The sequence below is a fragment of the Pseudorca crassidens genome, chromosome 1 (assembly GCF_039906515.1).
Source record: "Pseudorca crassidens isolate mPseCra1 chromosome 1, mPseCra1.hap1, whole genome shotgun sequence".
NCBI lineage: Eukaryota > Metazoa > Chordata > Mammalia > Artiodactyla > Delphinidae > Pseudorca > Pseudorca crassidens.
In genome coordinates, this window is record NC_090296.1 from 184,932,960 (window position 1) to 184,960,596 (window position 27,637).

The 27,637-nt window shown below is 38.2% G+C and overlaps 1 protein-coding gene across 15 annotated transcripts in view; it reads left to right on the plus strand.

Moving 5' to 3' along the window:
* Positions 1-27,637, plus strand: part of MLLT10 (MLLT10 histone lysine methyltransferase DOT1L cofactor) — a 248,003-nt gene that overhangs the window by 67,613 nt on the left and 152,753 nt on the right. For all 15 annotated transcript variants that reach the window (XR_010933941.1, XR_010933944.1, XR_010933956.1 and 12 more), the window contains one exon: positions 22,899-23,008. Coding sequence is in view for 12 of the 15 variants with exons in the window: in XM_067702929.1 (XP_067559030.1) it covers positions 22,899-23,008 (110 nt within the window). In the remaining 3 variants the exon portion in view is untranslated. The remainder of the gene's footprint in view (positions 1-22,898; positions 23,009-27,637) is intronic.

A 27,637-nucleotide genomic window follows, 5' to 3' on the forward strand; every position in this document is an offset into this window, starting at 1 on the left:
CAGTTTTTGTTTTCAAATGGTATATCTTCTTTTTAGTTTTAATTTTTCTTTATTTGAATGTGTTAGATTTGTCTCTTGTTAACAGCAAATAGTCGCCTTTTTCCCTAGTCAAACAGTTTTTGTATTTTAAGTAAATTTTAGTTTGTTTACGTTTAATGTATGCACGTGGGTTTTTGTGTGTTTGTGTGCATGTGTGTGTATTTGTATTTGAATTTACACTTTCCATTTTACTAAATGTTTTCTATTTGTTTTTCTTGTTTTATGTTCGTTTTCATTCTTGTCTTTTTTTGAATTACATGTTTAAAAAATAGACTTTATTTTTTAGAGGAGTTGAATGTTCCCAACAGTATTGAACAGAAGGTACAGAGATTTCCCATATGTCCTTTGTCCCCACAGATGCATAGCCTCTCTCATTATCAACATCCCCCACCAGATTGGGACATTTGTTACTATTGATGAACCTATAATGACACATAATTATCATCCAAAGTTTGTTATTTACAGTAGGGGTCTCTCTTGGTGGTGTACATTCTCTGGGTCTGGACAAATTTATAATGACATATGTCAGTATAATATAATATTATATTATTATAATATCACACAGAGTGTTTTCATGGCCCTGAATAACCCTTTGTGCTCTGCCTATTCATCCCTCACTACCTCCTAAACCCTGAAAACCACTGATCTTTTTATGGTTTTCATAGTTTTGTGTTTTCTAGAATGTAATATACTTGTAATCATATAGTTATGTAGCCTTTACAGATTGACTTCTTTCACTTAGTAATATGCTTTTAAGTTTCCTCCATGTCTCTTCATGGCTTGACAGCTCACTTATTGTTAATGCGGATTTATTGTTTGTCTGGAGGTACCTCATTTTATCCATTCACCTGTGGAAGGACCTCTTGGTTGCCTGTTAAGTTTTGGAAATTATGAATAAAGCTGCTGTAAACATCCATGTGCAAGATTTTGTGTGTACATGAGTTTTCAACTATTTTTGTAAATACTAAGGAGCATAAGCTTGATTGTATGGGAAAGGTATGTTTCATTTTTTTAATAAATAGCCGAAGTGTTTTCCAAAGTATTGTACTCTTTTGCATTCTCACTATCAGGGAATGAGAGTTCCTGTTACCCTTCACCCTTGCCAATAGTTCGTGTTGTCAGTGTTCTGAATTTTGGCCATGTTAATAGGTGTGCAGACGTTCCTATTGGATTACTTCTTATTCTGTTCTACCCCTTCTGTTAGCTTGATAAAATTTAATATTTATATTTGCTTTTACGCTCTTTCTGAACCCTATGAATTTGAAATTCATTTATTAAACTCCTGACATAAATCTTATTGTTGTTATGTACTTTAATTCTCCATTTCTTCAAAAATTGTAATATTTTTGTCAGATTTTTTATGCAAGGGCTATAATAGTCCTTTGAAATGAAAAGGTTTGTGTAATAGGTGTTACTTTCTACTTGAATGGTTTGGCAGAATTTACCAGCTAAACCTTTTAGTGTTAGAGTGAAACTTTTCTCGGGAAGATTTTTTGATAAAAAAATTATTTTTGAAGAGTAAGTATATATAGTATTTTTTTATTAGCCTGTTAATGTTTGTTGGATCAGTAGTGTGTCAGTAGTCATAACCCTATTTTTATTCTTAATATTGGTAATTTGTGGTCTCAGCTTTTTGTTTTGCTTTATTTTGTTTTTGTTGTTTTCTTGGTTTGGGTTTTGGAGTTTGGTGTTTGGTTTTTCTTTAACCTGTGTACCTAGAATTTGTCAGTTTTGTTAACCTTTTTAAAGAAATAGTGTTTGGCTTTAATTTTTAAAGTCATCTGCCTGTTTTCTGTTTTACTGATTAATCTTTATGATTTCCTTCTTTCTATTTACTTTGTATGTATTTAGCTCTAATTTTTAAATTTCTTCATGGGGCACTTTAGGTCTTTGATTTCAGATCTTCTTTTCTAGTAAAAGTATTTAAAGCTGCAAGTTTCCCTCCTAACACTTTTGCTGCATTTCACAAGATTTGATATGTTGTGTATTTGTTGCCATTCATTTCAAAATGTTTTCCAAATTTGCCTTGTGATTTTTCTCTTTGATCCATAAATTATTTAGAAGTCTATTATTTATTTGCCATATATTAGTGGTTTTGCTAGATAGCTAATTATTGTTGGTTGCTAATTTAATTTCATTGTGGTTAGTGATTACACTCTAGATGATTTTAGTCCTTTAAAATTCACTAAGACTTATTTTAGGGCCCAGCATATGGTCTGCGTTGGTGAATGTACCATATGTATTTGAAAAGGCATCTGTATTCTACTGTTTTTTAAAAAAATATTTGTTTATTTATTTATTTATTTTTGGCTGTGTTGGGTCTTCATTGCTGCACTAGGGCTTTCTCTAGTTGAGGCGAGCGGGGGCTACTGTTTGTTGTGGTGCTCGGGCTTCTCATTGCAGTGGATTCTCTTGTGGAGCACGGGCTCTAGGTGCGCAGGCTTCAGTAGTTGTGGCATGCAGGCTCAGTAGTTGTGGCTTGTGGTCTGTAGAGCGCAGGCTCAGTAGTTGTGGCACATCGCTTAGTTGCTCCACGGCATGTGGGAGCTTCCCGGACCAGGGCTCGAACCCCTGTCTTCTGCATTGGCAGGTGGATTCTTAACCACTGCGCCACCAGGGAAGTCCCTCTACTGTTGAATATAGTGTTCTAATTAGTTAGATCAAGATGCTTGTTATAGGTAAGCTCTTTTATGTATTTATTGATTTTTTTCATTCTTTTTTTTTTTAAATAAATTTATTTATTTTTGGCTGTGTTGGGTCTTCGTTGCTGCGCGCAGGCTTTCTCTAGTTGCAGTGAGTGGAGGCTACTCTTGGTTGCAGTGCGCAGGCTTCTCATTGCAGTGGCTTCTCTTGTTGCGGAGCATAGACTCTAGGTGTGCGGGCTTCAATAGTTGTGGCTCGTGGGCTCTAGAGCACAGGCTCAGTAGTTGTGGCACATGGGCTTAGTTGCTCTGCAACATGTGGGATCTTCCCGGACCAGGGCTCAAACCTGTGTCCCCTGTGTTGGCAGGCAGGTTCTTAACTACTGGACCACCAGGGAAGCCCGATTTTTTTCTTTTTTTGGTCTAGTACACCTGTCATTTGCTGAAAATGGTGTGTTAAAAATCTGTTATGATTGGAACGTTGTCAGTTTCTTCCTTTAATCCTGTCAAGTGTTGCTTCATGTATTTTAAGGCTTTATTATTAGGTTCATACACTTTTCTAATTGTTATGTCTTTCTATTAAATTATTCCTTTATTGTTATGAAATGTCCCTTTCTATAGAGTGTTTTATAGTGTATATTTGATTTCAAAATAGTCACTCCAGGCTTTATATTCTTACTGTTAGCAGGGTATTTAATTTCCCATCCATTTGCTTTATTTTCTTTAAACTTATCAGAGTCTTTGTTTATTAAAAGTGTTTCTCTTATAGGCAGCATATCATTTGGTCATTAAAAAAAAAAATCTACTCTGTCCTTTTCAGTCTGTCTTTAATCTTACCTTGTCCCATCAACTGTTGTGTATAAATGATATAACATTTAATGTAAATTAAAATTTGGATTGAGATCTATTTTAAGATTTTTCTTTTAAAAACAGGTTTATTCAGATATGATTGACTTTCAGTATACGACATATATTTAAAGTGAACAATTTGAAAAGTTCTGACTAATGTATGTACATGAAACCATCCACCCAATCAAGTCAGTGAACATATCCATCATTCCTAAAACTTTACTCTGATTTCTTTTACTATATCTGAACCACCTGTTCCTCCTTTCAGCCTTGTCGCAGGTAACCAGTGTTCTGTTTTCTGTTACCATAGATTAATTTGCATTTTCTAGAGTTTTATATAAATGGAATCTATACGTGTGTTTGTGTGTCTAGACACACAAATATATAATAGACACATACTCTATGGGTAAATAGGAATGAAATGGCTAGTTTATAGTAAGTGCATGCTTAATTGTTTAAGGAACTGACAAACTCTTTTCTAAAGTGGTTGTAACATTTTACATTCCTATCAGGAGCATGTGAGAGTTCCACTTGCTCTGCATCCTGTTCAACACTCAGTATATAGTCAGGCTTTTTTTTTTTTTTAAAGTTGCCATTAAAGAAGTGTACAGTTGGTATCCTTGTGGGTTTTTTTTTCCAGGTATGTGTATATGTACATCTTTGAGATGATTTTCTGTCATCGGTTATTACAAGATATTAAATATAGCTTCCTGTGTTATACAGTAAATCATTTTTGCTTATCTGTTTTATGTAGTAGTGGGTATCAATCCCATACTTTCATTTATCTCCCCCCCTCCCCCTTTGGTAACCGTAAGTTTGTTTTCTATGTCTGTGGTATCTTTGTAGTTTTAATTTGAATTTCCTTAATGAGTAAATAAGTTTGAGCTCCTTTTCATGTGCTTGCCATTCTCACATCTCTTTGGTGATGTGTATGTTCAAATCTTTTGCCCTTTTAAAAAAAATCAGTTCTCTATTGTTGATTTTTAAAATATAACAGCTTTATTCATCTATTATACAATCAACTGAACCATTTAAAGCATGTAATTCAATGTTTTTTTACAGTATTCAAAGACTTGTGCAACCATCATCACAATTAATACTTTCATCCAGCCAAAAATATACACTAATCATTAGCATTCACTTCTCACTTGCCTTCAACACCTCCAACCTAGGCAGCTATTAGCTCAGTCTCTGTCCATTTGCCTATTCTGGACATATCGTATAAATGGAATCTACAGTATGTGGTCCTTTGTGACTGGTTTCCTATTTTTGACTTTTATTCATGTTGTAGCATGTATCAGTACTTCATTTGTTTTAATTGCCGAGTGATATTCCAGTGTATGGATATGCCAGATTTTGTTTATCCATTCAACAGTGGAGGGATATTTGGGGTTGTTTTCACTTTTTTTTTTTTGGTGTATGTGTAAATATGTTTTAATTTCCCTTCAGGTTATTCTTAGGAGTGGAATTCCTGGGTCATATGTTAAAACTCATACCCTTTTGAAAAATTGCCAGTCTATTTCCCAAAGTTGGTGTACCATTTGACATTCCTGCTACTGGTGTGTTAGATGTCCTATTTCTCCAGATCCTTGTCAACGCTTTTTAATGTTTGTCTTTTTTATTTTAGCCATCCTGATAGATGTGAAGTGGTATTTCATTTTTTGATTTGTATTTATTGAATGAGTGATGATGTTGAACATGTTTTCATGTGCTTATTGACCACTTATTTACGTGTGTTCTGACAATCTGTGCCTTTTAATTGGAGTGTTTAGTGCATTTACTTTTAGTGTGATTAATGATGTGGTTAGATTTAAATCTATCATCTAGATACTTGTTTTCATTTGCTCCAACTGTCTTTTGCTCTCTTGTATTCTTTTTTGGCTTTTGATTTTTATGATTCTGTTTTATCTTCTTTGTTGTGTTACTAGCTATATATTTTGTTTTGTTGTGTTACTCATTGCCTTAGGGTTTAAAGTATAATAAATCTTTTCCTCAGTACAGTCTACCGTCAAGTGATGTTATTATTCTATGTCACCTATAGTATAAGACCTTCAAAATAATACAGTTCCATTTCTCTTTTTTTGGCCTTTATGCAATTGTTGTCATGTATTTATCTTTTTTATAAACCCCACAATGAATTATTAATTTTGTTTAAATAATTATTTGTTAGACTCTTCCATGACTCTACTTAACTTTTTAAATATATGGAGTAAAGTTATAGTAACTGTTTTATTGCTTTTTCTGTTAATTTTATCATTTATATCAGTTCTTGATTGATTATTCTCATTGTGGGTTGTGTTTTCCTGCTTCTTTGCATGCATGGTAATCTTTGAATGGATTCCAGACATTGTGGATTATACTATTTTGGGTGCTGGCTTCGTGTGTGTATGCAATTTTAAAAACAGATAACATTAACATAACAAAATTAACTATTTTAAAGTGAACTATTCATTGGCATTTAGAACACTCATGACGTTGTACAACCACCACCTCTACGTAATTGTAAAATGTTTTTATCACCTCAAAAGGGAACCCTCTACCCTTTAAACATTTGCTTCCTATTACCCTCATTTCTTGTCTGACTCACTGGTTCTTTAAGACTGTGTTATTTAATTTCTAAATATTTCTAATTTTTTCATTTCCCTCTTTTAATGATTTCTAGCTTCATTCCACTGGAGTTGGAGAAGATACATTGTATGCTTTAATTCTTTTTAAATTTATTGAGATTTATGTTCTAACATAGAGTCTGTCTTGGAGAATGTTTCATGTGCAATTGAGAAGAATGTGTATTCTGCTGTTGTTGGGTTGATTGTTCTTTTAGGTTTAGCTGGTTTATAGTGTTGTTCACGTCTTCTGTTTCCTGGTTTATCTTCAGTCTAGATGTTATATCCATTATTGAAGGTGGGGTGTTGAAGTCTCTAAGTATTAGAACTGTCTATCAGTTCTGTCCATTTTTGCCTCGTAATTTGGGGCTCTGTTGTTTGGTGTGTGTGTTTTTAAACTTTTAACACTATAATTTTAACACTGATGAATTGACTTTTAAATTAACATATAATGTTCTTGTTAGTCTCCCTCCCTCCTCTCTTTGCCTCCCTTCCTTCCTCTCTCTCTCTCTCTCTCTCAACAGCTTTTGACTTAAGGTCTTTTTGTGTGGTATTACTGTAGCCATCAAGGTCTGGTTTGGTTACTATTTGCATGGAATATCTTTTTCCATCCCTTTACTTTTAATGTTTGTGCCTCTGTATCCAAATTAAGTTTCTTGTAGACAGTATTCAGGCAAAGCTTGGAGATACTTTGATTTTGGTTCCAATCACTGCAGTAAAGTGAATCACATGAATTTTTTGGTTTCCTTCTGCATATAAAAGTTACATCTATACTATACTTTATTAAGCGTACAATAGCATTATGGCTTAAAAAAAAAACAATGTACGTGTCTTAATTAAAAAATACTTTATTGCCAGAAAATGATAGCCATCATCTGAGCCTTTTTTTTTTTAACTTTCTAACACAGGCTTTTTTGAAACATAATACTAATACAGAAAAGTCTGCAAATTATAAATGTATAAGTCAATAAATGTTCACAGAGTGAGCACATTTATATAGTCAGCACTAGATCAAGAAACAGACCATTACCCCAGAAGCCCTCATGCCCCCCTTTTAATCAAGGGTAACCAGTATCCTGACTTCTTACAGCATCATAGGTGAGTTCTGTGTATCTTTGAAATTTAGTAATTGGACTCATTTAGTAAATACTTTTTGTGTGTCTGGCTTCTTTTGCTCAGCATTATATTTGTGAGATGAATTCAGTGAAAGTATGTAATTTAAGTTTTTTTTGAATTTAATTAATTTTTTTATACAGCAGTATAGTCATCAATTTTATTAGTCTTCTTATTAATCATCAATTTTATACACATCACTGTATACATGTCAGTCCCAATCTCCCAATTCATCACACCCCACCCACCCCCCGCCGCTTTCCCCCCTTGGTGACCATATGTTTGTTCTCTACATCTGTGTCTCAATTTCTGTCCTGCAGACTGGTTCATCTGTACCATATTTCTAGGTTCCACATATATGCGTTAATATACGATATTTGTTTTTCTCTTTCTGACTTACTTCACTCTGTATGACAGTCTCTAGATCCATCCATGTCTCTACAAATGACCCAATTTCGTTCCTTTTTATGGCTGAGTAATATTCCACTGTATATATGTGCCACATCTTCTTTATCCATTCATCTGTCGATGGGCATTTAGGTTGCTTCCATGACCTGGCTATTGTAAATAGTGCTACAGTGAACATTGGGGTGCATGTGTCTTTTTGAATTATGGTTTTCTCTGGGTATATGCCCAGTAGTGGAATTGCTAGGTCATATGGTAATTCTATTTTTAATTTTTTAAGGAACCTCCATGCTATTCTCCATAGCGGCTGTGTCAATTTACCTTCCCACCAGCAGTGCAAGAGGGTTCCCTTTTCTCCACACCCTCTCCAGCATTTGTTACTTGTAAATTTTCTGATGATGCCCATTCTAACTGGTGTGAGGTGATACCTCATTGTAGTTTTGATTTGCATTTCTCTAATACTTAGTGATATTGAGCAGCTTTTCATGTGCTTCTTGGCCATCTGTATATCTTGTTTGGAGAAGTGTCTGTTTAGGTCTTCTGCCCATTTTTGGATTGGGTTGTTTGTTTCTTTAATATCGAGCTGCATGAGCTGTTTGTATATTTTGGAGATTACTCCTTTGTCCGTTGATTCGTTTGCAAATATTTTCTCCCATTCTGAGGGTTGTCTTTTTGTCTTGATTATGGTTTCCTTTGCTGTGCAAAAGCTTTTAAATTGCATTAGGTCCCATTTGTTTATTTTTGTTTTTATTTCCATTACTCTAGGAGGTGGATCAAAAAAGATCTTGCTGTGATTTATGTCAAAGAGTGTTCTTCCTATGTGTTCCTCTAAGAGTTTTATAGTGTCTGGTCTTACATTTAGGTTTCTAATCCATTTTGAGTTTATTTTTGTGTATGGTGTTAGGGAGTGTTCTAATTTCATTCTTTCACGTGTAGCTGTCCATTTTTCCCAGCACCACTTATTGAAGAGGCTATCTTTTCTCCATTGTATATCCTTGCCTCCTTTGTCACAGATTAGTTGACCATAGGTGCGTGGGTTTATCTCTGGGCTTTCTATCTTGTTCCATTGATCTATGTTTCTGTTTTTGTGCCAGTACCATATTGTCTTGATTACTGTAGCTTTGTAGTATAGTCTGAAGTCAGGGAGTCTGATTCCTCCAGCTCTGTTTTTTTCCCTCAAGACTGCTTTGGCTATTTGGGGTCTTTTGTGTATCCATACAGATTTTGAGATTTTTTTTTGTTCTTGTTCCGTAAAAAATGCCATTGGTAATTGGATACGGATTGCATTGAATCTGTAGATTGCTTTGGGTAGTAGAGTCATTTTCACAATATTGATTCTTCCTATCCAAGAACATGGTATATCTCTCCTTCTGTTGGTATCATCTTTAATTTCTTTCATCAGTGTCTTATAATTATCTGCATACAGGTCTTTTGTCCCCCTAGGTAGGTTTATTCCTAGGTATTTTATTCTTTTGTTGCAATGGTAAATGGGAGTGTTTTTAATTTCTCTTTCAGATTTTTCATCATTAGTGTATAGGAATGCAGGAGATTTCTGTGCATTAATTTTGTATCCTGCAACTTTACCGAATTCATTGATTCGCTCTAGTAGTTTCTGGTGGCATCTTTCGGATTCTCTATGTATAGTATCATGTCATCTGCAAAGGGTGACAGTTTCACTTCTTCTTTTCCAATTTGTATTCCTTTTATTTCTTTTTCTTCTCTGATTGCCATGGCTAGGACTTCCAAAACTATGTTGAATGATAGTGGTGAGAGTGGACATCCTTGTCTTGTTCCTGATCTTAGAGGAAATGCTTTCAGTTTTTCACCATTGAGAATGATGTTTGCTGTGGGTTTGTCATATATGGCCTTTCTTATGTTGAGGTGGATTCCCTCTGTGCCCACTTTCTGGAGATTTTTTATCATAAATGGGTGCTGAATTTTGTCAAAAGCTTTTTCTGCATCTATTGAGATGATCATGTGGTTTTTATTCTTAAATTTGTTAATATGATGTATCACATTGATTGATTTGCATATATTGAAGAATCCTTGCATCCCTGGGATAAATCCCACATGATCATGGTGTATGATCCTTTTAATGTGTTGTTGGATTCTGTTTGCTAGTATTTTGTTGAGGATTTTTGCATCTATATTCATCAGTGATATTTGTCTGTAATTTTCTTTTCTTGTAGTATCTTTGTCTGGTTTTGGTATCAGGGTGATGGTGGCCTCATAAAATGAGTTTGGGAGTGTTCCTTCCTCTGCAATTTTTTGGAAGAGTTTGAGAAGGATGGGTGTTAGCTCTTCTCTAAATGTTTGATAGAATTCACCTGTGAAGCCATCTGGTCCTGGACTTTTGTTTGTTGGAAGATTTTAAATCACAGTTTCAATTTCATTCCTTGTGATTGGTCTGTTCATATTTTCTATTTCTTCCTGTTTCAGTCATGGGAGGTTACACCTTTCTAAGAATTTGTCCATTTCTTCCAGGTTGTCCATTTTATTGGCATAGAGTTGCTTGTAGTTGTCTCTTAGGATGCTTTGTATTTCTGCGGTGTCTGTTGTAACTTCTTTTTCATTTCTAATTTTATTGATTTCAGTCCTCTCCCTCTTTTTCTTGATGAGTTTGGCTAATGTTTTATCAATTTTGTTTATCTTCTCAAAGAACCAGCTTTTGGTTTTATTGATCTTTGCTATTGTTTTCTTTGTCTCTGTTTCATTTATTTCTGCTCTGATCTTTATGATTTCTTTCCTTCTGCTAGCTTTGGGTTTTGTTTGTTCTTCTTTCTCTAGTTGCTTAGGTGTAAGGTTAGGTTGTTTATTTGAGATATTTCTTGTTTCTTGAGGTAGGATTTTATTGCTATAAACTTCTCTCTTAGAACTTCTTTTGCTGCATCCCATAGGTTTTGGATCGTCGTGTTTTCATTGTCATTTGTCTCTAGGTGTTTTTTGATTTCCTCTTTGATTTCTTCAGTGATCGCTTGGTTATTCAGTAACGTATTGTTTAGCTTCCATGTGTTTGTGTTTTTTACGTTTTTTCCCGTGTAATTGATTTCTAATCTCATAGCGTTGTGGTTAGAAAAGATGCTTGATATGATTTCAGTTTTCTTAAATTTACTGAGACTTGATTTGTGACCTAAGATGTGATCTATCCTGGAGAATGTTCCCATGCACAGTTGAGAAGAAAGTGTTATATGCTGTTTTTGGATGGAATGTCCTATAAATATCAATTAAATCTATCTTGTCTATTGTGTCATTTAAAGCTTGTGTTTCCTTATTAATTTTCTGTTTGGATCTGTCCATTGGTGTAAGTGAGGTGTTAAAGTCTCCCACTATTATTGTGTCACTGTCGGTTTCCTCTTTTATAGCTGTTAGCAGTTGCCTTATGTATTGAGGTGCTCCTATGTTGGGTGCATATATATTTATAATTGTTATATCTTCTTCTTGGGTTGATCCCTTGATCATTATGTAGTGTACTTCCTTGTCTCTTGTAGCATTCTTTGTGTTAAAGTCTATTTTATCTGATATGAGTGTTGCTACTCCAGCTTTCTTTTGATTTCCATGTGCATGGAATATCTTTTTCCATCACCTCACTTTCAGTCTGTGTGTTTTCCTAGGTCTGAAGTGGGTGTCTTGTAGACAGCATATATATGGGTCTTGTTTTTGTATCCATTCAGCAAGCCTGTGTCTTTTGGTTGGAGCATTTAATCCATTCACGCTTAAGGTAATTATCAATATGTATGTTCCTATGACCATTTTCTTAATCGTTTTGCGTTTATTTTTGTAGGTCCTTTTTTTCTCTTGTGTTTCCCACTTAGAGAAGTTCCTTTAGCATTTGTTGTAGAGCTGGTTTGGTGGTGCTGAATTCTCTGAGCTTTTGCTTGTCTGTAAGAAAGAGACAATCTGAATGAGATCTTGAATGAGATCCTCGACGGGTAGAGTAATCTTGGTTGTAGGTTCTTCCCTTTCATCACTGTAAGTGTATCATGCCACTCCCTTCTGGCTTATAGAGTTTCTGCTGTGAAATTAGATCCCGCAAGTCGTGCTGGCCGGGTTGGGGGGAAAAAGTAAGGATAACAATAACAAAGTGAAAAATAAAATTAGACTAGGGAACTAACACCTATGTTAAAAAAATACAAAAATAAAGATATAGGTGAAAGAACAACCAAAAGGTAAAAGAGAACCACGATAGTAAAAAAGAGGAGGGAAAAAAAAAAAGTAAGAAAGGTGGAAAAGGCCTTGGCTTTGGAGGGCGGGGCCGAAGCAGGGGTGAGGTTTGGGTGGTGGGCGGGGTGTATGCTTAGTACCCACAGGGGTGGAAAAGGCCCGGGGTGTGTGTGTGTGGGGGGGGCGGCTTAGGCTCAACAGAACAGAAGGGGCCCAGGCATGCCTCCTGCCTCTGGTCTCAGAGGCTGGGGGACCCCACCTGGGAGCCCAGAAGGCTTTCTGGCTTGAGTGGATGGGGTAGACGCCTTCCTCTCCTGCTCCTACAGTCATGGAGGGCCCCTTGCGCCTGCCTCTCCACATCTCCCCAGCCTTCCTCCTATGCCCCCAGGGCCAACCCAGCCCAGCGGGGACCTTTGAGAGCATAGGACCCGGCCTAGCCCGAGACGGGCAAACATCCCCGGCTAATTGGGCAGGGGAAATGCTGGGCCTGTTGCCCCCTGATCCGAGCCCCTGAGGGTCCCTCCAGGCGTGGATACCCTTCCCCCCCTCAGCCACCCCTCAGGGGTGCCGGTCCTGTCCGGCCTCCACTTCTCCTCCCCCCTCAGTGCCCCCACATCCTACCGGTTTTCTTGGGGGTTCTTCCCGTCTCCTTGGGCATCAGGGTCCCCCACTGGTGTCTGGCAAGTGCCCCAGTTGTGGGGAGATGCGCGCTCTGCATCTTCCCACACTGTCATCTTGACTCCTCTCTCTAACCTTACAAAATTTACTTCTTAATTTTTAAAACTTTGAAATTATTGTTTGATCCATAGGCTGCAGAATGGAAAATATGTTAACAGGCCTGAAAGCAACATAAAACTCATTGTACATCTCCATTAGCGTTCTTGGGTGATGAGGTACATTGTCATTGAGCAGTATTATATTGGAAGGAATCTTTTTTCTGAGCAGTAGATCTCAACTGTGGGCTTAAAATATTCAGTAACCCATGTTGTAAACAGATGTACAGTCGTCCAGGATTTGTTGTTCCATTTTTAGAGCATAGACAGAGTAGATTTAGCATAATTCTTAAGGATTCTAGGAGTTTTGAAGTACTAAATGAGCATTGGCTTCAACTTTAAGTCACCAGCTGCAGTAGTGCCTAGTAAGATAGTCGGGGGTGTTGTCAGGGCCCTTGAAACGTTGAAGCCAGACATTGGCTTCTCTAGCTATGAAACTCCTAGATGTCATCTTCCAATTGAAGGCTGTTTCATCTACATTGAAAATCTGTTGTTTAGTGTAGCAACCTTCATTAATTATCTTCGCTAGCTCTTCTGGATAACTTGCTGTAGCTTCTGTATCAGCACTTGCTGCTTCACCTTGCACTTTGATGTTACGGAGGCAGCTTCATTCCTTAAACCTCATGAAACAAACTCTGCTAGCTTTATACATTTCTTCTGCAGCTTCCTCATCTCTCTCAGTCTTCTTAGAATTGAAGAGAATTAAGGCCTTGCTCTGCATTTGGCTTTGTTGTGGCTGGCTTGATCTTCTATCCAGACTCCTGAAACTTTTTCCATATCAACAATAAGGGTGTTTTGTTTTCTTATCATTTGTGTGTTCACAATAGTGTCACTTTTAATTTTCTTTAGGAATTTTTCCTTTGCATTCACAACATAGCTGGCTCTTTGGTACAAGAGGCCTAGCTTTCAGCCTCCCTTGGCTTTTGACATGCCTTCCTCACTGAGCTTAATCATTTTTAGCTTTTGATTTAAAGTGAGAGATGCGCAATTCTTCCTTTCGCTTAAACACTACTTGAATTGAACACAATTTCAGTATTGTTGTGTCTTGGAATAGGGAGGTCTGAGGAGAGGGAGAGAGATAGGGGAACAGCTGGTCAATGGAACAGTCAGAACATACAACATTTGTTGAATTAAATTTGCTGTTGTGAATGGGTGTGGCACCCCAAAACAATTAAATAGTAACGTCAAACATCACTGATCGTGGATACTATGACAAATATAATAACGAAAAAGCTGAGATATTGCGAAAATTACAAAATGTGACAAAGAGGCATGAAGCAAGCAAATGTTGGAAAAATGGTGCCAGTAGACTTGCTTGATGCAGAATTGCCACAGACCTTCAATTTATAAAAAATGCAACATCTGTGAAGAGCAGTAAAATGAGGTATGCCTGTATAGTTGGAGCATTGTGTTTTTTTTTTTGTTTTTTTTTTGTGGTGCGCGGGCCTCTCACTGTTGTGGCCTCTCCCGTTGTGGCTTCTCCCGTTGTGGAGCACAGGCTCTGGACACGCAGGCTCAGCAGCCATGGCTCATGGGCCCAGCCGCTCCATGGCATGTGGGATCCTCCCGGACTGGGGCATGAACCCATGTCCCCTGCATCGGCAGGCGGACTCTCAACCACTGCGCCACCAGGGAAGCCCTGGAGCGTATTCTTAATTCACTTAGCCAATCTCTCTCTCTTGTTTTTGACGGGATAGTTTAACCCGTTTCCATTTAAAGTAGGTACTGATAATTTATGCCATTTTACTATTTTTCCTGTACGTTTTATGCCCCCCTTTGTTCTTCTATTTCTCCAATACTGCCTTTTTTCTTAAATTATTTTTTTTGGCTTTGTGCCCTTTTGATTGCCTTCCTTTTTTTTTTTCTTTTATTTTCATTTCTTTCTTTCTTTCTTTTTTTCGTTTCCTCCCCCAGCATGCGGGATCTTAGTTCCCTGACCAGGGATTGAACCCGTGCCCCCTGAAGTGGAAGTGTGGAGTCTTAACCACTGGACCACCAGGGAAGTCCTGCCTTCCTTTTTTTTTATTTTTTTTTATTTTAAGATTTATTTTAGGCTGCGTTGGGTCTTAGTTGTAGCATGTGGGATCTTTGTTGAGGCACATGGGATCTTTCGTTGCGGCGTGAGGGCTCTTTGTTGTGGTGCACGGGCTTCTCTCTAGTTGTGGTGTGCGGGTTTTCTCTTCTCTAGTTGGGGCTCGCAGGCTCCAGGGCGTGTGGGCTCTGTCGTTGTGTTGTGCAGGTTCCAGAGCACATAGGCTCTGTAGTTTGTGGCACGTGGGCTGTAAGTTGAGACGTGCAAGCTCAGTAGCTGTGGCGTGTGGGCTTAGTTGCCCCACATTATGTGGGATCTTAGTTCCCTGACCAGGGATTGAACCCATGTCCCCTGCATTGCAAGGTGGATTCTTTACCACTGAACCACCAGGGAAGTCCCCCGCCTTCCTTTTCTTTTGTGTATATTTTTAAGGCACAGTTGACCTTTGAACAACATGGGAGATAGGGGCACTGACCCACTGTGTAGTCAAAAATCCAAGTATAATGTATAGTTGGCCCTCTATATATATGTGATTCCTCCATATCCAAGGTTCCACGTCCACGGATTCAACAAACTCTGGATTGTGTAGTACTGTAGTATTTACTATGGACAAATTGCATGTAAGTGGACCTGCACAGTTCAAACCTGTGTTTTACAAGGGCCAACTTCATTTTCTTGCTGGTTTCTATGAGGATTACAATTAACATCCTAAATTTGTAATAACTTTGAATTTTTTTAAAAAAATTATTTTCGGCTGCGTTGGGTCTTCGTTGCTGTGCGTGGGCTTTCTCTAGTTGTGGTGAGTGGGGGCTACTCTTCGTTGCATTGCACGGGCTTCTCATTGTGGTGGCTTCTCGTTGCGGAGCACGGGCTCTAGGCGTATAGGCTTCAGTAGTTGCGGCATGTGGGCTTCAGTAGTTGTGGCATGCAGGCCTTAGAGCGCATGGACTTCAGTAGTTGTGATGCATGGGCTCTAGGGCATGCAGGCTTCAATAGTTGTGGTGTGTGGGCTCACTAGTTGTGGGTTGTGGGCTCTAGAGCACGGGCTCAGTAGTTGTGGCGTACGGGCTTAGTTGCTCCGTGACACGCAGGATCTTCCCGGACCAGGGTTTGAACCCGTGCCCCCTGCATTGGCAGCCGGATTCTTAACCACTGCGCCACCAGGGAAGTCCCACTTTGAATTGATACCAACTTAGCTTCAGTAGCATACAAAAAATTCTGCTCACATTCCCCCACCTTTCTATTGTTTTTTCAAAATTTGTGTCTTTATACATATCGTGTGCCCATTAACATAGACATATAGTTATTTTTTTCATGCATTTGTCTTTTAAACCATGCAGGAAATATAAAGAAGAGTTACAAATCAAAACTATCATAATGCTGGCTTTAATTTTTACCTATATTTAACTTTTACTGGCGTTAAAAATTTTTTTTTGGTACGGCTTTTAGTTACTGTCTAGTGTTCTTTCGTTTAGCCAGAAGGACCCCCTTTCCAATTTCTTGTAGGGCAGGTCTCTTAGCAACAGATTCCCTCACCTTCTGTTTCGTTGGGAATGTCTGTCTTTTTCCATATTTGAAGGATAGCTTTGCTTGATTTAGAATTCTTGGGTGACAGGTTTTTTTCTTTCAGAAATTTAAAAATGTCATTGTACACACCCTAATGGCCCCTGTTGAATTCGGTGAGAAATTTGTTGTTTAATCTTACTGAGGATTCTTTGTATGTGACAAGTTGCTTTTCTGTTAATCTTTTAAAGATTCTCTTTTTTCTTGGCTTTTAGCAGTGATTATTATTTTATCTCAGTGCAGATCTCTTTGTGTTTATTCTTCTCGTGGTTTCTTGAGCCTCTTGAATGTGTAGATTCACGTAATTATCTAATTCGGAAGTTTTTGGCCAATATTTCTTAAAATATTTTCTCTGTTCCTCTTTTTCCTTTTCTTCTGGGATTCCCATTGTTTGTATGTTAGTAGGCATGATTGTGTCCTACAGGTTTCGTAGGAACTCCTCTGCTCCCCTTTTTTAAATGATCCTGAAACTGGATAATTTCAATTGGTCTACCTTTAAGTTTACTGAGTTTTTTTCTTTACCTACTCACATCTGTTGTTGAGACCCTCTAGTGTAGTTTTCATTCTGGTTATTACAATTTTCAATGTCAGTGTCTCTGTTTGGTTCCTTTTTGAAATGACTGTTGATTCTCCGTTGAGACATCATTGTCCTGGTGTCCTTTAGCTCCTTGACCTTGCTCTCCTTTATCTTTGAGCAGATCTAAGACAGTTGATTTAAAGTCTGCACTAAATGTCTGTGCTTCTACAGAGACAGATTCTGTTCAGTTCTCCTGTGAATGGGCTGTACTTTCTTTTTCTTTGCATGCTTTGTAACTCTCTTGAAAACTGGATGTACTGAATATTATGATATGGTAACTCTGGAAAGTGGGTTCTTTACTCACGGTTTAATTATGTTGCTTGCTGTATGCTGCAGTTATTTGCCTTTTTAGTGGTCTTCTATGTAATTTTTAAAAAAGTGTACATTCTTTGTCACTTTGTTCTCTAAAGTCTGTTTCTGTAGTTTGTGTTCAACTAGTTTTTTGACAGAGTTTTGCTTGAATACCAGGTGCCAAAATAGTGAGAGAGAGGGAGAATCAAAAAGAAAAAAAAAAAAAAAAAGGAAAAAAGCAACACCTCTTCCAGTCTTTGCAGATTGGCTCTGTGCTAGGACTGTTCCTTCAGTGGCTAGCCAGTCTTCTTACCACTCTCCCTTACTTAGCCTTCACTTCCTACTTGCCCTGTACCAGGAGATAGACCAGAGATGAAAGGTTAGTGTCTCATCAGGTCTTTTAGGAATATGCATCCTGCCCTGGGCATGTGGTGCTGTCTAAATTCCCTAGAATGAACAGACACTTTCCAGTGCCCCAATTTCCAAGAGAAACTTTGTCCCCAGCTTTTCCTCTTAGGCTCTTGGCACTAGGTTATTTGCTTGAACCATGATCTTTCGCCCCAGGGACCTGTGGGTATTTTGTCTGCCTTACAGTGATTTGAGGATACCCACCACTTTTCTGCCCTGAGTGAGTTCTGAGCTTGTCAAAAGAATAAGCATGTTGTGTCAGTTCTTCAGTAGCCAACAGACACTTTAGAGAAACACAATTCTTTGCAAATAAAGTCTGCTCTGCTCCTTCTGAAACCAGAAGCTGGGGTTCTTCACTGGGAATACAAGATGCTATCTTCAAGACCTCTGCTGAATCCATGGGTCAAGGGAAAGTAAAAATTCCCAAAGCTTTCCTGCCTTTTTTTTGGGGGGGGGGGTGCGCTGCGTGGATTGCGGGATCTTAGTTCCCTGACCAAGGACTGAACTTGGGCCCATGGCAGTGAGAGCACTTGAGTCCTAACCGCTGGACCTCAAGGGAACTCCCCACTTTCCTGCCATTTTTTTTTTTTTTTTTGCTGTACGCGGGCCTCTCACTGTTGTGGCCTCTCCCGTTGTGGAGCACAGGCTCCGGACGCGCAGCCTCAGCGGCCATGGCTCACGGGCCCAGCCGCTCCACAGCATGTGGGATCTTCCCAGACCGAGGCACGAACTCGTGTCCCCTGCATCGGCAGGCGGACTCTCAACCACTGCACCACCGGGGAAGCCCTTTCCTGCCATTTTTAAGTTGCTTTTTTCTGACTGAGCGTTTGCTTGGTTGCTGCAAACCTTTCACTTTCTTTCCCAGAGTCCTGACAAAATTGGTTCTGATAGTTTCTGCTTGACTTCTTGATGTTTCTGTGGTGGAATGTGCCCTTGGAGCTGCCTTCTCCCCCATTTTTGCTAACATAAATCTGGACATTTTTGCATCCTTGTAAGTCTCCTTGAGTTTTGTTCTGAAATACAGTTATGTTCCTTGGAAACAGTTTGATCTTTTCAGGTCCTGCTCTTATGATTTATTCAGTGGGTCCAGAGCAGTGCTCAGTCTAAGGGTACTTATTCCCACTACTGAGGCAAGACCTTTATGAGTCTTTTACCCAGTGAAAGCCCTGTGAGTTGGGAGTTTTTCCAGTCTGGCTCAGGGAACAGGCACTGTTCCTAGACCTTTGTGCCAGCTGGATACTGTTCGCTCTAATCTTTTTGGCTGGTTCTTTTTCCAGCCTCAGGTAATTTCTCTACTCACATGTTCTCTGTTTAATACTCATGTAGTGCTGTTTCTCTTTCTCTGTCTTTGAGTGTTCTCTCTCTGAAGGGCTTTCATTTCTGGTACTTGGCTTTGCCAATTTTAGCTTTCTTGGTCTCACCCATCTCCTATACTTTGAGAGTGTCCTGGGCTTGGCCTCAGTTTCTCTCCCTGAGTCTTGGCCTGGAAGAACTCTCAAGACATTAAGAGGGGGCAAACAGAGGGCTCACCTCATTTGTCTGTTACCTCTTTGAGATTGTTGTCTTTCTGTAGCTGATACACAGGTATCTTGAGAACCACTGTCTAAATTATTTTGTCCTTTTTTTTTTTTTTGAGTGTGTGGGGTATGCATTGTTTCATGCAGGAGGATAAATTTGGTCCTTGTTATTCCATCTTGACCAATCTCCTACTATTTCTCCTTAGCCTTGATTTTTTTCTCTTATTTTATTATTCTTCTGTTCCCTCTTTTCTTCCTTATTTGTGATTATAATGAATATTTTTAACATTGCATTTTAATCAGTTTAATAATGCGGTTATTTAATATTGCATTTAAATGTAATTGTAAATTAAATTACCTTTTGGGCCATATCGCTTTCTATATATACAAGTATTAATATCTGTGTAGTGGTTGCTCCAGGGATTACAAATTTCATACAAATAAGTTCAGTCTACTATGTGTACCACTTCACACAAAATGTAGAAACCTTGAAACTGTATAGATCTCTTTTACCTGCTCCTTCCCCAATCTTTGTTATAGTTTTACACACATTGAAAACTTTACAAGACAGCATTTTAACTTTTGATGTAAGCAGTCATATGTATTTTAAGTGAAAGGAGGTATTATGATTGTTTTATCAGCCAATAATCTATCAAAACTACCTGCATGTTTATCATGCTTCATTTTCCCCTTCATCTTGGAGCTTACTTCTTGGGTCATTGTTTTCTGCCCGAGGAAAATTGTTTGGTATTCCCTTTAATGGAAATTTGTTTAGAGATATTTTTTGGCTTTGTTATTTATCCAGTTCTTTTAGTGATAACTTCCCTTTGGGTTATATTAAGATTTTTATTTCTCTTTTTGGTTTTCTGTAGTTTTATTAATGTGCCTATGTGTGGATTTATATTTATTTACCCTGGGATTTATTGTGGTTCTTCAGTCTATGACTTGCCATCTTTCTTCTGTTTTAGAAAGTTTTCAGTTATTATCATTTTTTAAAAGATTTATTATTTATTTATCTATCTATATCTATTTATGTGTTTATTTTTGGCTGCATTGGGTCTTAGTTGTGGCATGCGGGATCTTCACTGAGGCATGCAGGATCTTTGTTGAAGCATGTGGGATCTTTCGTGGCGTTGCTTGGACTCTTTGTTGTGGCGTGCGGGCTTCTCTCTAGTTGTGGCACACAGGCTCCAGGGCGTGTGAGCTCTGTAGTTGTGATGCACGGGCTCCAGAGCGTGTGGGCTCTGTAGTTTGCAGCACACGGGCTTTCTAGTTGAGGCGCATGAACTCAGTAGTTGTGGCACGTGGGCTTAGTTGCCCCACGGCATGTGGGATCTTAGCTCCTTGACCAGGGATTGAACCCGCGTCCCCTGCACTGTAAGGCGGATTCTTTACCACTGGACCACCAGGGACGTCCCAGTTATTATCATTTTAAATATTGCTTTTGTACCATTTTTTTCCCTCTCATATTTCTCTGGGACTCTAATTACATGTGTGTTAGGCCTGCCCATCATGTTGTTTTCGTTTCCTGTCTTTTTGTATTTTTCTTTTTTTTTTTTTTTTTTTGTGGTACGCGGGCCTCTCACTGTTGTGGCCTCTCCCGTTGTGGAGCACAGGCTCCGGATGCGCAGGCTCAGTGGCCATGGCTCACGGGTCCAGCCGCTCCGTGGCATATGGGATCTTCCCAGACCGGGGCACGAACCCGCGTCCCCTGCATCGGCAGGCGGACTCTCAACCACTGTGCCACCAGGGAAGCCCTATTCTTCATACTTCTGTGCTAATGTTCTGAATATTTTCTTCTGACCTATTTTGTTGTTGTTCTAATTCTGTTTTCAGCTAATGGCTGTTTTCAGCCATTGTTAATCCCATTTATTGATTTTATAATTTTTGTTTTTACTCCTGTAATTTTTTGATTTAGAGTTTTCAGTTCTTTGAAGAAATTTTAAATTTTGTGTTGTGTGTATTTGAACATAATAAACATACTTTTTATAAATGTCTGTATCTGAAACTCCAAAATACAAATATGTTTTGATCTTCATGTTTCTACTGGTTTTCATTCATGTTGTCTTGACTCTCATGTGTTTAGTATTTTTCATTGTGCCGAAAATGGTAATGAACTAGTATTAGAAATTATTTGTAGCCAAAATGACATTGTTTTTCAAAGAGGATGTATATTAGCTTCTGTCTGGTGTCTGGGGGCACTTGTAATTTAGGGTTATGTGAGTCAAATTTCAGAGTTTGAGATGATCAAAGCCCAGCTGCAGTCTCTGGGTGGGCCTATGTACTTTTAGTTTATTGTCATTCCTGGCTTGCAGCCCCTCAGTGTTGCCGCTGAAAGAGGGAAGGGATTTACTAGTGTTCTTCTTTTCCCTTAGTTGTCTATGGATGTAGATCCCTGTACTTTCAGCCTTCTGAGTTTGTCAGAAGTACCTTTCACTCTCTCAGCTGCTTTCTTTGAAATAGGCAAATGTCCCCTGGGTGACAAAATGGTCAAAAGTTGTACTAAACTCCCTTGACTTCCATCCTTTTCAAGTTTTGGCCCAGTAATTCCTTACTATGACATCAGCTCTTTGATACCTTTAGTCACATTTTGAAAATTAAAAGAAACAGCATTTAATATTAATATTTAAATTGATAAATTGTTAATATATTTTAAGTGAAATCTTAAAATAGTAGAACAATGATCGTTAGTATTAGTGTTTAAAATGTCAACATTTGTATAACAGTTAAAAATTTAATACTGACATTTAAGATTTAAAGTATTAAAATTTTTATTATAGGTTTTCAGCTATAAAACTTCATACTTTTAAAATTAATTAATCAATTAATTAATTTTTGGATGAGTTGGATCTTTGTTGCTGTGCGCCGGCTTTCTCTAGTTGCAGCCAGCAGGGGCTACTCTTTGTTGCTGTGTGTGAGCTTCTCATTGCAGTGGCTTCTCTTGTTGCGGAGCAGGGGTCTACGCACTGGGCTTCAGTAGTTGTGGCACACGGGCTCAGTAGTTGTGGCACACGGGCTCAGTAGTTGTGGCTTGTGGGCTCTAGAGCACAGGCTCAGTAGTTGTGGCACGTGGGCTTAGTTGCTCCGCAGCATATGGGATCCTCCCTGACCAGGGCTCGAACCCATGTCCCCTGCATTGGCAGGCGGATTGTTAACCACTGCACCACCAGGGAAGTCCCAAAACTTCATACTTTTATAGTGGTTCTCAGAGGAATTATTGATCTGAATTATTCAGTTTACTCTTATGAAAAGTGTCAGTGCCAGCATCTGAATTAAAAATTTCCCTTGGGGGGCTTCCCTGGTGGCACAGTGATTGAGGTTCTGCCTGCCATTGCAGGGGACATGGGTTCGAGCCCTGGTCTGGGAGGATCCCACATGCCGCAGAGCAGCTAGGCCCGTGAGCTTACAACTACTGAGCCTGAACATCTGGAGCTTGTGCTCCGCAACAAGAGAGGCCGCGACAGTGAGTACCCGCTCACCGTGATGAAGAGTGGCCCCCTCTCGCCGCAACAAGAGAAAGCCCTCACACAGAAACGATGGCTCAACACAGCCAAAAAAGAAAAAAAAAATTTTCCCTTGGGGAGTTCCCTGGTGGTCCAGTGGTTAGGATTCTGGGCTTTCACTGCTGTGGCCCGGGTTCGGTCCCTGGTCGGGGAACTGAGATCCATCCAGCGAGCCTTGTGGCACAGCCAAAAAAACCCCCAAAGTTTCTGTTTATTTGTGTTACTGTGTGTATTAACTGGAGAAACGACTAAGAGTCTTATCAGTAGTGGTTTGATGATCAGTCAGTAGTGATAATTTGTTAATGTTTTTGTTGTGCATTTCCTAAAACGGACATTTAAGGGACCTGTTCATAAAGTTAATAATTTAATTTATCTTTGAAAAAGCTTTATTGAAAAATGACATTATTTTTGTTTATTTTTAGGTTGGGCTCATGTGGTTTGTGCCCTGTATATTCCAGAGGTACAGTTTGCCAATGTTTCAACAATGGAACCAATTGTTTTACAGTCTGTGCCACATGATCGTTATAATAAGGTATAGTAGATATTATTTTATTGATGTTTGAATATAATTTTTTTGTTTTAAAACTGGGAAGTATAAAGGAATTTTTAAATTTTGTTTTATTACAGCCCTTCATTAAAAAATTTAAATTAAATGCCTCCATTGATTTGGAAAAAGTGTAATTACTGTGGTAAACTACAAGTATTAAAATATGTTATTAAGGTCACAGGAGTACAAAACAAACACACACAAACAAAACTATATTACCTTTTACATTAACCTAAGTATTTAAGCTTCTAACATTTTAATCTGTATAGATTTGTTCTTTTTTTTAAAAAAATATTTATTTATTATTTTGGCTGCACCAGGTCTTAGTTGTGGCACTTGGGATCTTCGTTGCAGCATGCAGGATCTTTAGTTACAGTATGTGGAATCTTATAGTTGCGGCATGTGGACTTCTTAGTTGCGGCATGCAGACTTCTTTGTTGTGGCATGTGAACTCTTAGTCGCAGCATGCATATATGCCTGGTTCCCCGACCAGGGATCGAACCCAAGCCCCCTGCATTGGGAGCGCAGAGTCTTACCCATTGGACCACCAGGGAATTCCTTAGATTTGTTCTTTAAGAATTACTAACTTTTATGTTCTTTCAGACATTGAGGATCTGTTAAATTTGAATTAATCATTATTTGGTATAATATTTGTTATGATGCTACACATCCTGTCTTATCACAGAATATTATTTGCTCATCTCTCCTCTCCACATTATTTCGTTCCCCCGAGATAGGATTTTTATTGTTGCCTTTTTTTTTTTTTTTTTTTTGGAGGTACGTGGGCCTCTCACTCCTGTGGCCTCTCCCGTTGCGGAGCACAGGCTCCGGACGCGCAGGCTCAGCGGCCATGGTTCACGGGCCCAGCCGCTCCGCGGCACGTGGGATCCTCCTGCATGCCCTGCATCGGCAGGCGGACTCTCAACCACTGCGCCACCAGGGAAGCCCTATTGTTGCCTTTTTTAAAAACCTTAGTTAATGTTCACTTTTTTCCTGTATCTTTTTATTAATTTAGTACATTTATATTATTGTTTCATTCTCTTGCATATTATTGGATGATTTTTTTCTATTAACCACTGTGTCTTTAAATATAGTGTTACCATTTTTAACTAAAGGTACCTGTTGATTTATTCCATTGGTGAAGAAAGTGTCACTGCAGCCAGTTCTAAGGTTTCAAAATACTAAACATTTTGTAATGTAGATCGTTAGTATTTATTAAAAAAAAAAAAAGGAAAATATGGATAAAAAAATAGGAAAACGCGAGACAGAAATCATCTAAAATCTTTTTTGTGTGCATTTTTACATATACTATATAACTGTAAAAAGTTTGGATCATAGTGCTCATACTGTTCTGTTTTTGAAACTTAATAACCCTGAACATCATTTTTTGTTAATAAATTATATTTTGCCATTATTTCTAGTGGATATTTAGCATCTAATACAAAGTATTATTAGTTTTGATAAAATATAATTTATTAGGAACGCCTTAGGAACACCTTCTTGTTGAAGAGCCTCACCTGGTGTTTGGCATGTACATACCAGCCAAATCTCTGTGTAAACGAGTATGAACATTTTGGAGGCTTCAGTAAATATATTGTGTGAAGTTGTTCTAGAATGTAGTTTCTCATTTATTAATCACACTAGTTATATGTGAGAGTGCACATAATCTTATATCCTGTTAAGTGCACTGTATATTACCATTAAAACAGGCTTTGCTATTTTTAGTGAAAAATATTAGTGTTTGAATGATTTTCTTTGAATATTGGTAAGGTTAGATATTTTAAAGTTTTTTAAAAAGGTTATTCATGTTTGTTAATTGATCTTGAATAGCTCTTCGTTCAGTTTAATATTGTAATGTTTTAATTTTTTCTTACAAAATGTTTTTTATATTGGAGATGTTATTTTTTATTCTTATATACTTGCTGTGGATGCTTTTGCCCATAACTTAACATTTTCTGTTTATTTTTCATTAAGTCTTGATGGTTTTTATTGTTGTCGGTATTCTAGCAGGTTAATTTCTTCTAGTTTGAAGTTTAAAATTTTTATGTAATTTACACAACTACTCTTTATTGTTTCTGCCTTTGTTGCCATGCAAAGAAAATCTTTCTCTACACTAATGTCTATTTTTTTAGTACTTTCAAAATTCATTTCTAAAAATACTTGTTTTTTTCCTTTCAATTTTGAAATAATTTCAAACTTAAATTAAGGTTGCATTAATAGTACAAAGACTTCTTCCTCTCCTAAACCATCTGAGAGTAATTTATCATATAACACCGACACCTCTGAATGCTTTAGTTTGTATTTCCTATAAAGAAGGACTTTCTTCTGCATGACCAGAATACAGCCAAAATCAGGAAATTAACATTTATGCATTATTACTGTCTAATCCAGAGACCCCATCATTATTTGCCTAATTTTCATTCATGTTTTCTTTTTTCCCTTTCATAGCAAAAAGATCACAGATTGCTTTTTGTCTCTTAGGTCTCCTGAATAGTAACTCAGTCTTTCTCTGACTCTCATAACTTTGATACTTCTGAATGGTATAGGCCAGTTATTTGTAGAATGGATTTTTATAATGTTTCCACATGATTAAATTCAGATTATGTGTTTTTGGCAGGAATATCACAGACACGATGCTATGTTCTTCTCATTGCATCCTGTCAGGTGGTACATGATTTCAGCTTTTCCCATTACTGGTGATTTTACCTTGATCACTTGGTTAAGGCAGTGTCTACAAGATTTCTCCACTGGGAGGTTAATCTTTATTCCCTTTATAATCAGTAAGCATTTTGTAGGGAAGTACTTTCTTTTTTTTTGCGGTACGCAGGCCTCTCATGTTGCGGCCTCTCCCGTTGCGGAGCACAGGCTCCGGACGTGCAGGCTCAGCGGCCATGGCTCACGGGCCCAGCCCTCCGCGGCCTGTGGGATCTTCCTGGACCGGGGCACGAACCTGTGTCCCCTGCATCGGCAGGCGGACTCTCAACCACTGCGCCACCAGGGAAGCCCCGGGAAGTACTTTTTATGTAAATATCTTGTTCTTGTGCCTTTTACTCACTAATTTTAGCATTCATTGTTGTTTCTTTGCTTAATTAGTCTATTAGATTGATGGCAAGTGGTGGTTTCCTAATTCCATCTTTTACATTCATCAGGTGGCATTCCATTTTAAGGAAAAGCTTTCTCCACTCTGCAATTATTTATATTAGTATGGACTGATATTGACTTACATGTTAATATTTTATTTTAATGGGTCATTCCCCATTACTGTCACTTATTGTGATGTTCATATTGTCTCAGGTTTGGCCAGTGGTACCTCTTCATGTGGGTTCCTGTGTCTTTTGACATGGTTCTGTCATTGTTTGAGCACTTCTTTACTTCTGACATGACAGTATGTTCTAGGCACATCTTGAACCATTCCTTGTCTTAGCCCTAGAATAACATTTCTCCAGGGAGCCTTGATTTGTTTTAGGTGAGAATGGTATTTAGAAACCAAAGTGGACACTAGGTGTGCTCATTGCTATTAGGATGTTGCTACTTCCAGACCCTCTCAGTGTGTATAGATGCAGAGATAAACGCACATTCACATCTATATCTTCTTTATATTTTGAAGTTGGTGAGGTCACATAGATACTTCTGATTTAGTATATGGATTTATGTATTAAACACAAACATATCTATATGTATTTCTGTATCTGTCTGTCTTTGTATCTATTTATTTATCGAACCATAAACTCCTAGGAATTTCCTAGTAATTTCCCTAAACCTAATCCAACAGCACAGGGTTCATTCTAATGTTTTTTTGTTTTTGTGTTATGACTCTCATGCCAGACAATGAGAAACGTGACTCCCATTATCCTCAATATATTTATTTGATCATTCTCTCTTATATTGACAAATCTTCTGTTGCTGCCATCCCATAATACAGAGGCCAGCCTAACCATTTTCAGGCTCAGACCTCACTCTGGGTTGCTGCTGCTTCCCTGCATGTCTGCCTTTATTTTTTAAAACCATTTTGGGGGTTTGACACCCAGCTTCAGTCCAGAACTACCCCTTCTCCCCTCACTTTGCTCACTTTGCTCAGGTTCTTACAACTCACTTGGACACTACCTCCACCCCAGCCCCCAACACTCTCATGAGCGCCAACACTACTGGGGCTCTGATAGTTGAGTTGGCCTGCCCCTTCCTTCCCAGGATAGATGCTAGCATGCTTGGCCCCACCTCATGGCTTTAAGACTAAAGTACTCAAGAAGTAAGGGAGGGAGTATAGAGGCAGAATGAATTAATTTAGGTATAAATCTTCTATCCACTTAGAGTTAATTTTAGAATATGGTGAGATGTGTGTGTAATTTTTCCCCTCCCATGTGCTTTAGTCAACCTTTTCAACACTATTATTGAATAATCTATGTTTTGCACAGTGATTTGAAATACTGTTTGAATCATTATTAAATTCTTGGCTATTCTTGACATTTTTTCTGTTCCATTGATGTGTCTTTCTATTCTTAGTCTACTACCACACTGTTTTAAATTATTATGGCTTTAAATACATCTTGGTACATGGTAGAACAAATATTGTCATGTATTTCTTTTTTTAGATGAACCTTAAGAGTAACAATACAA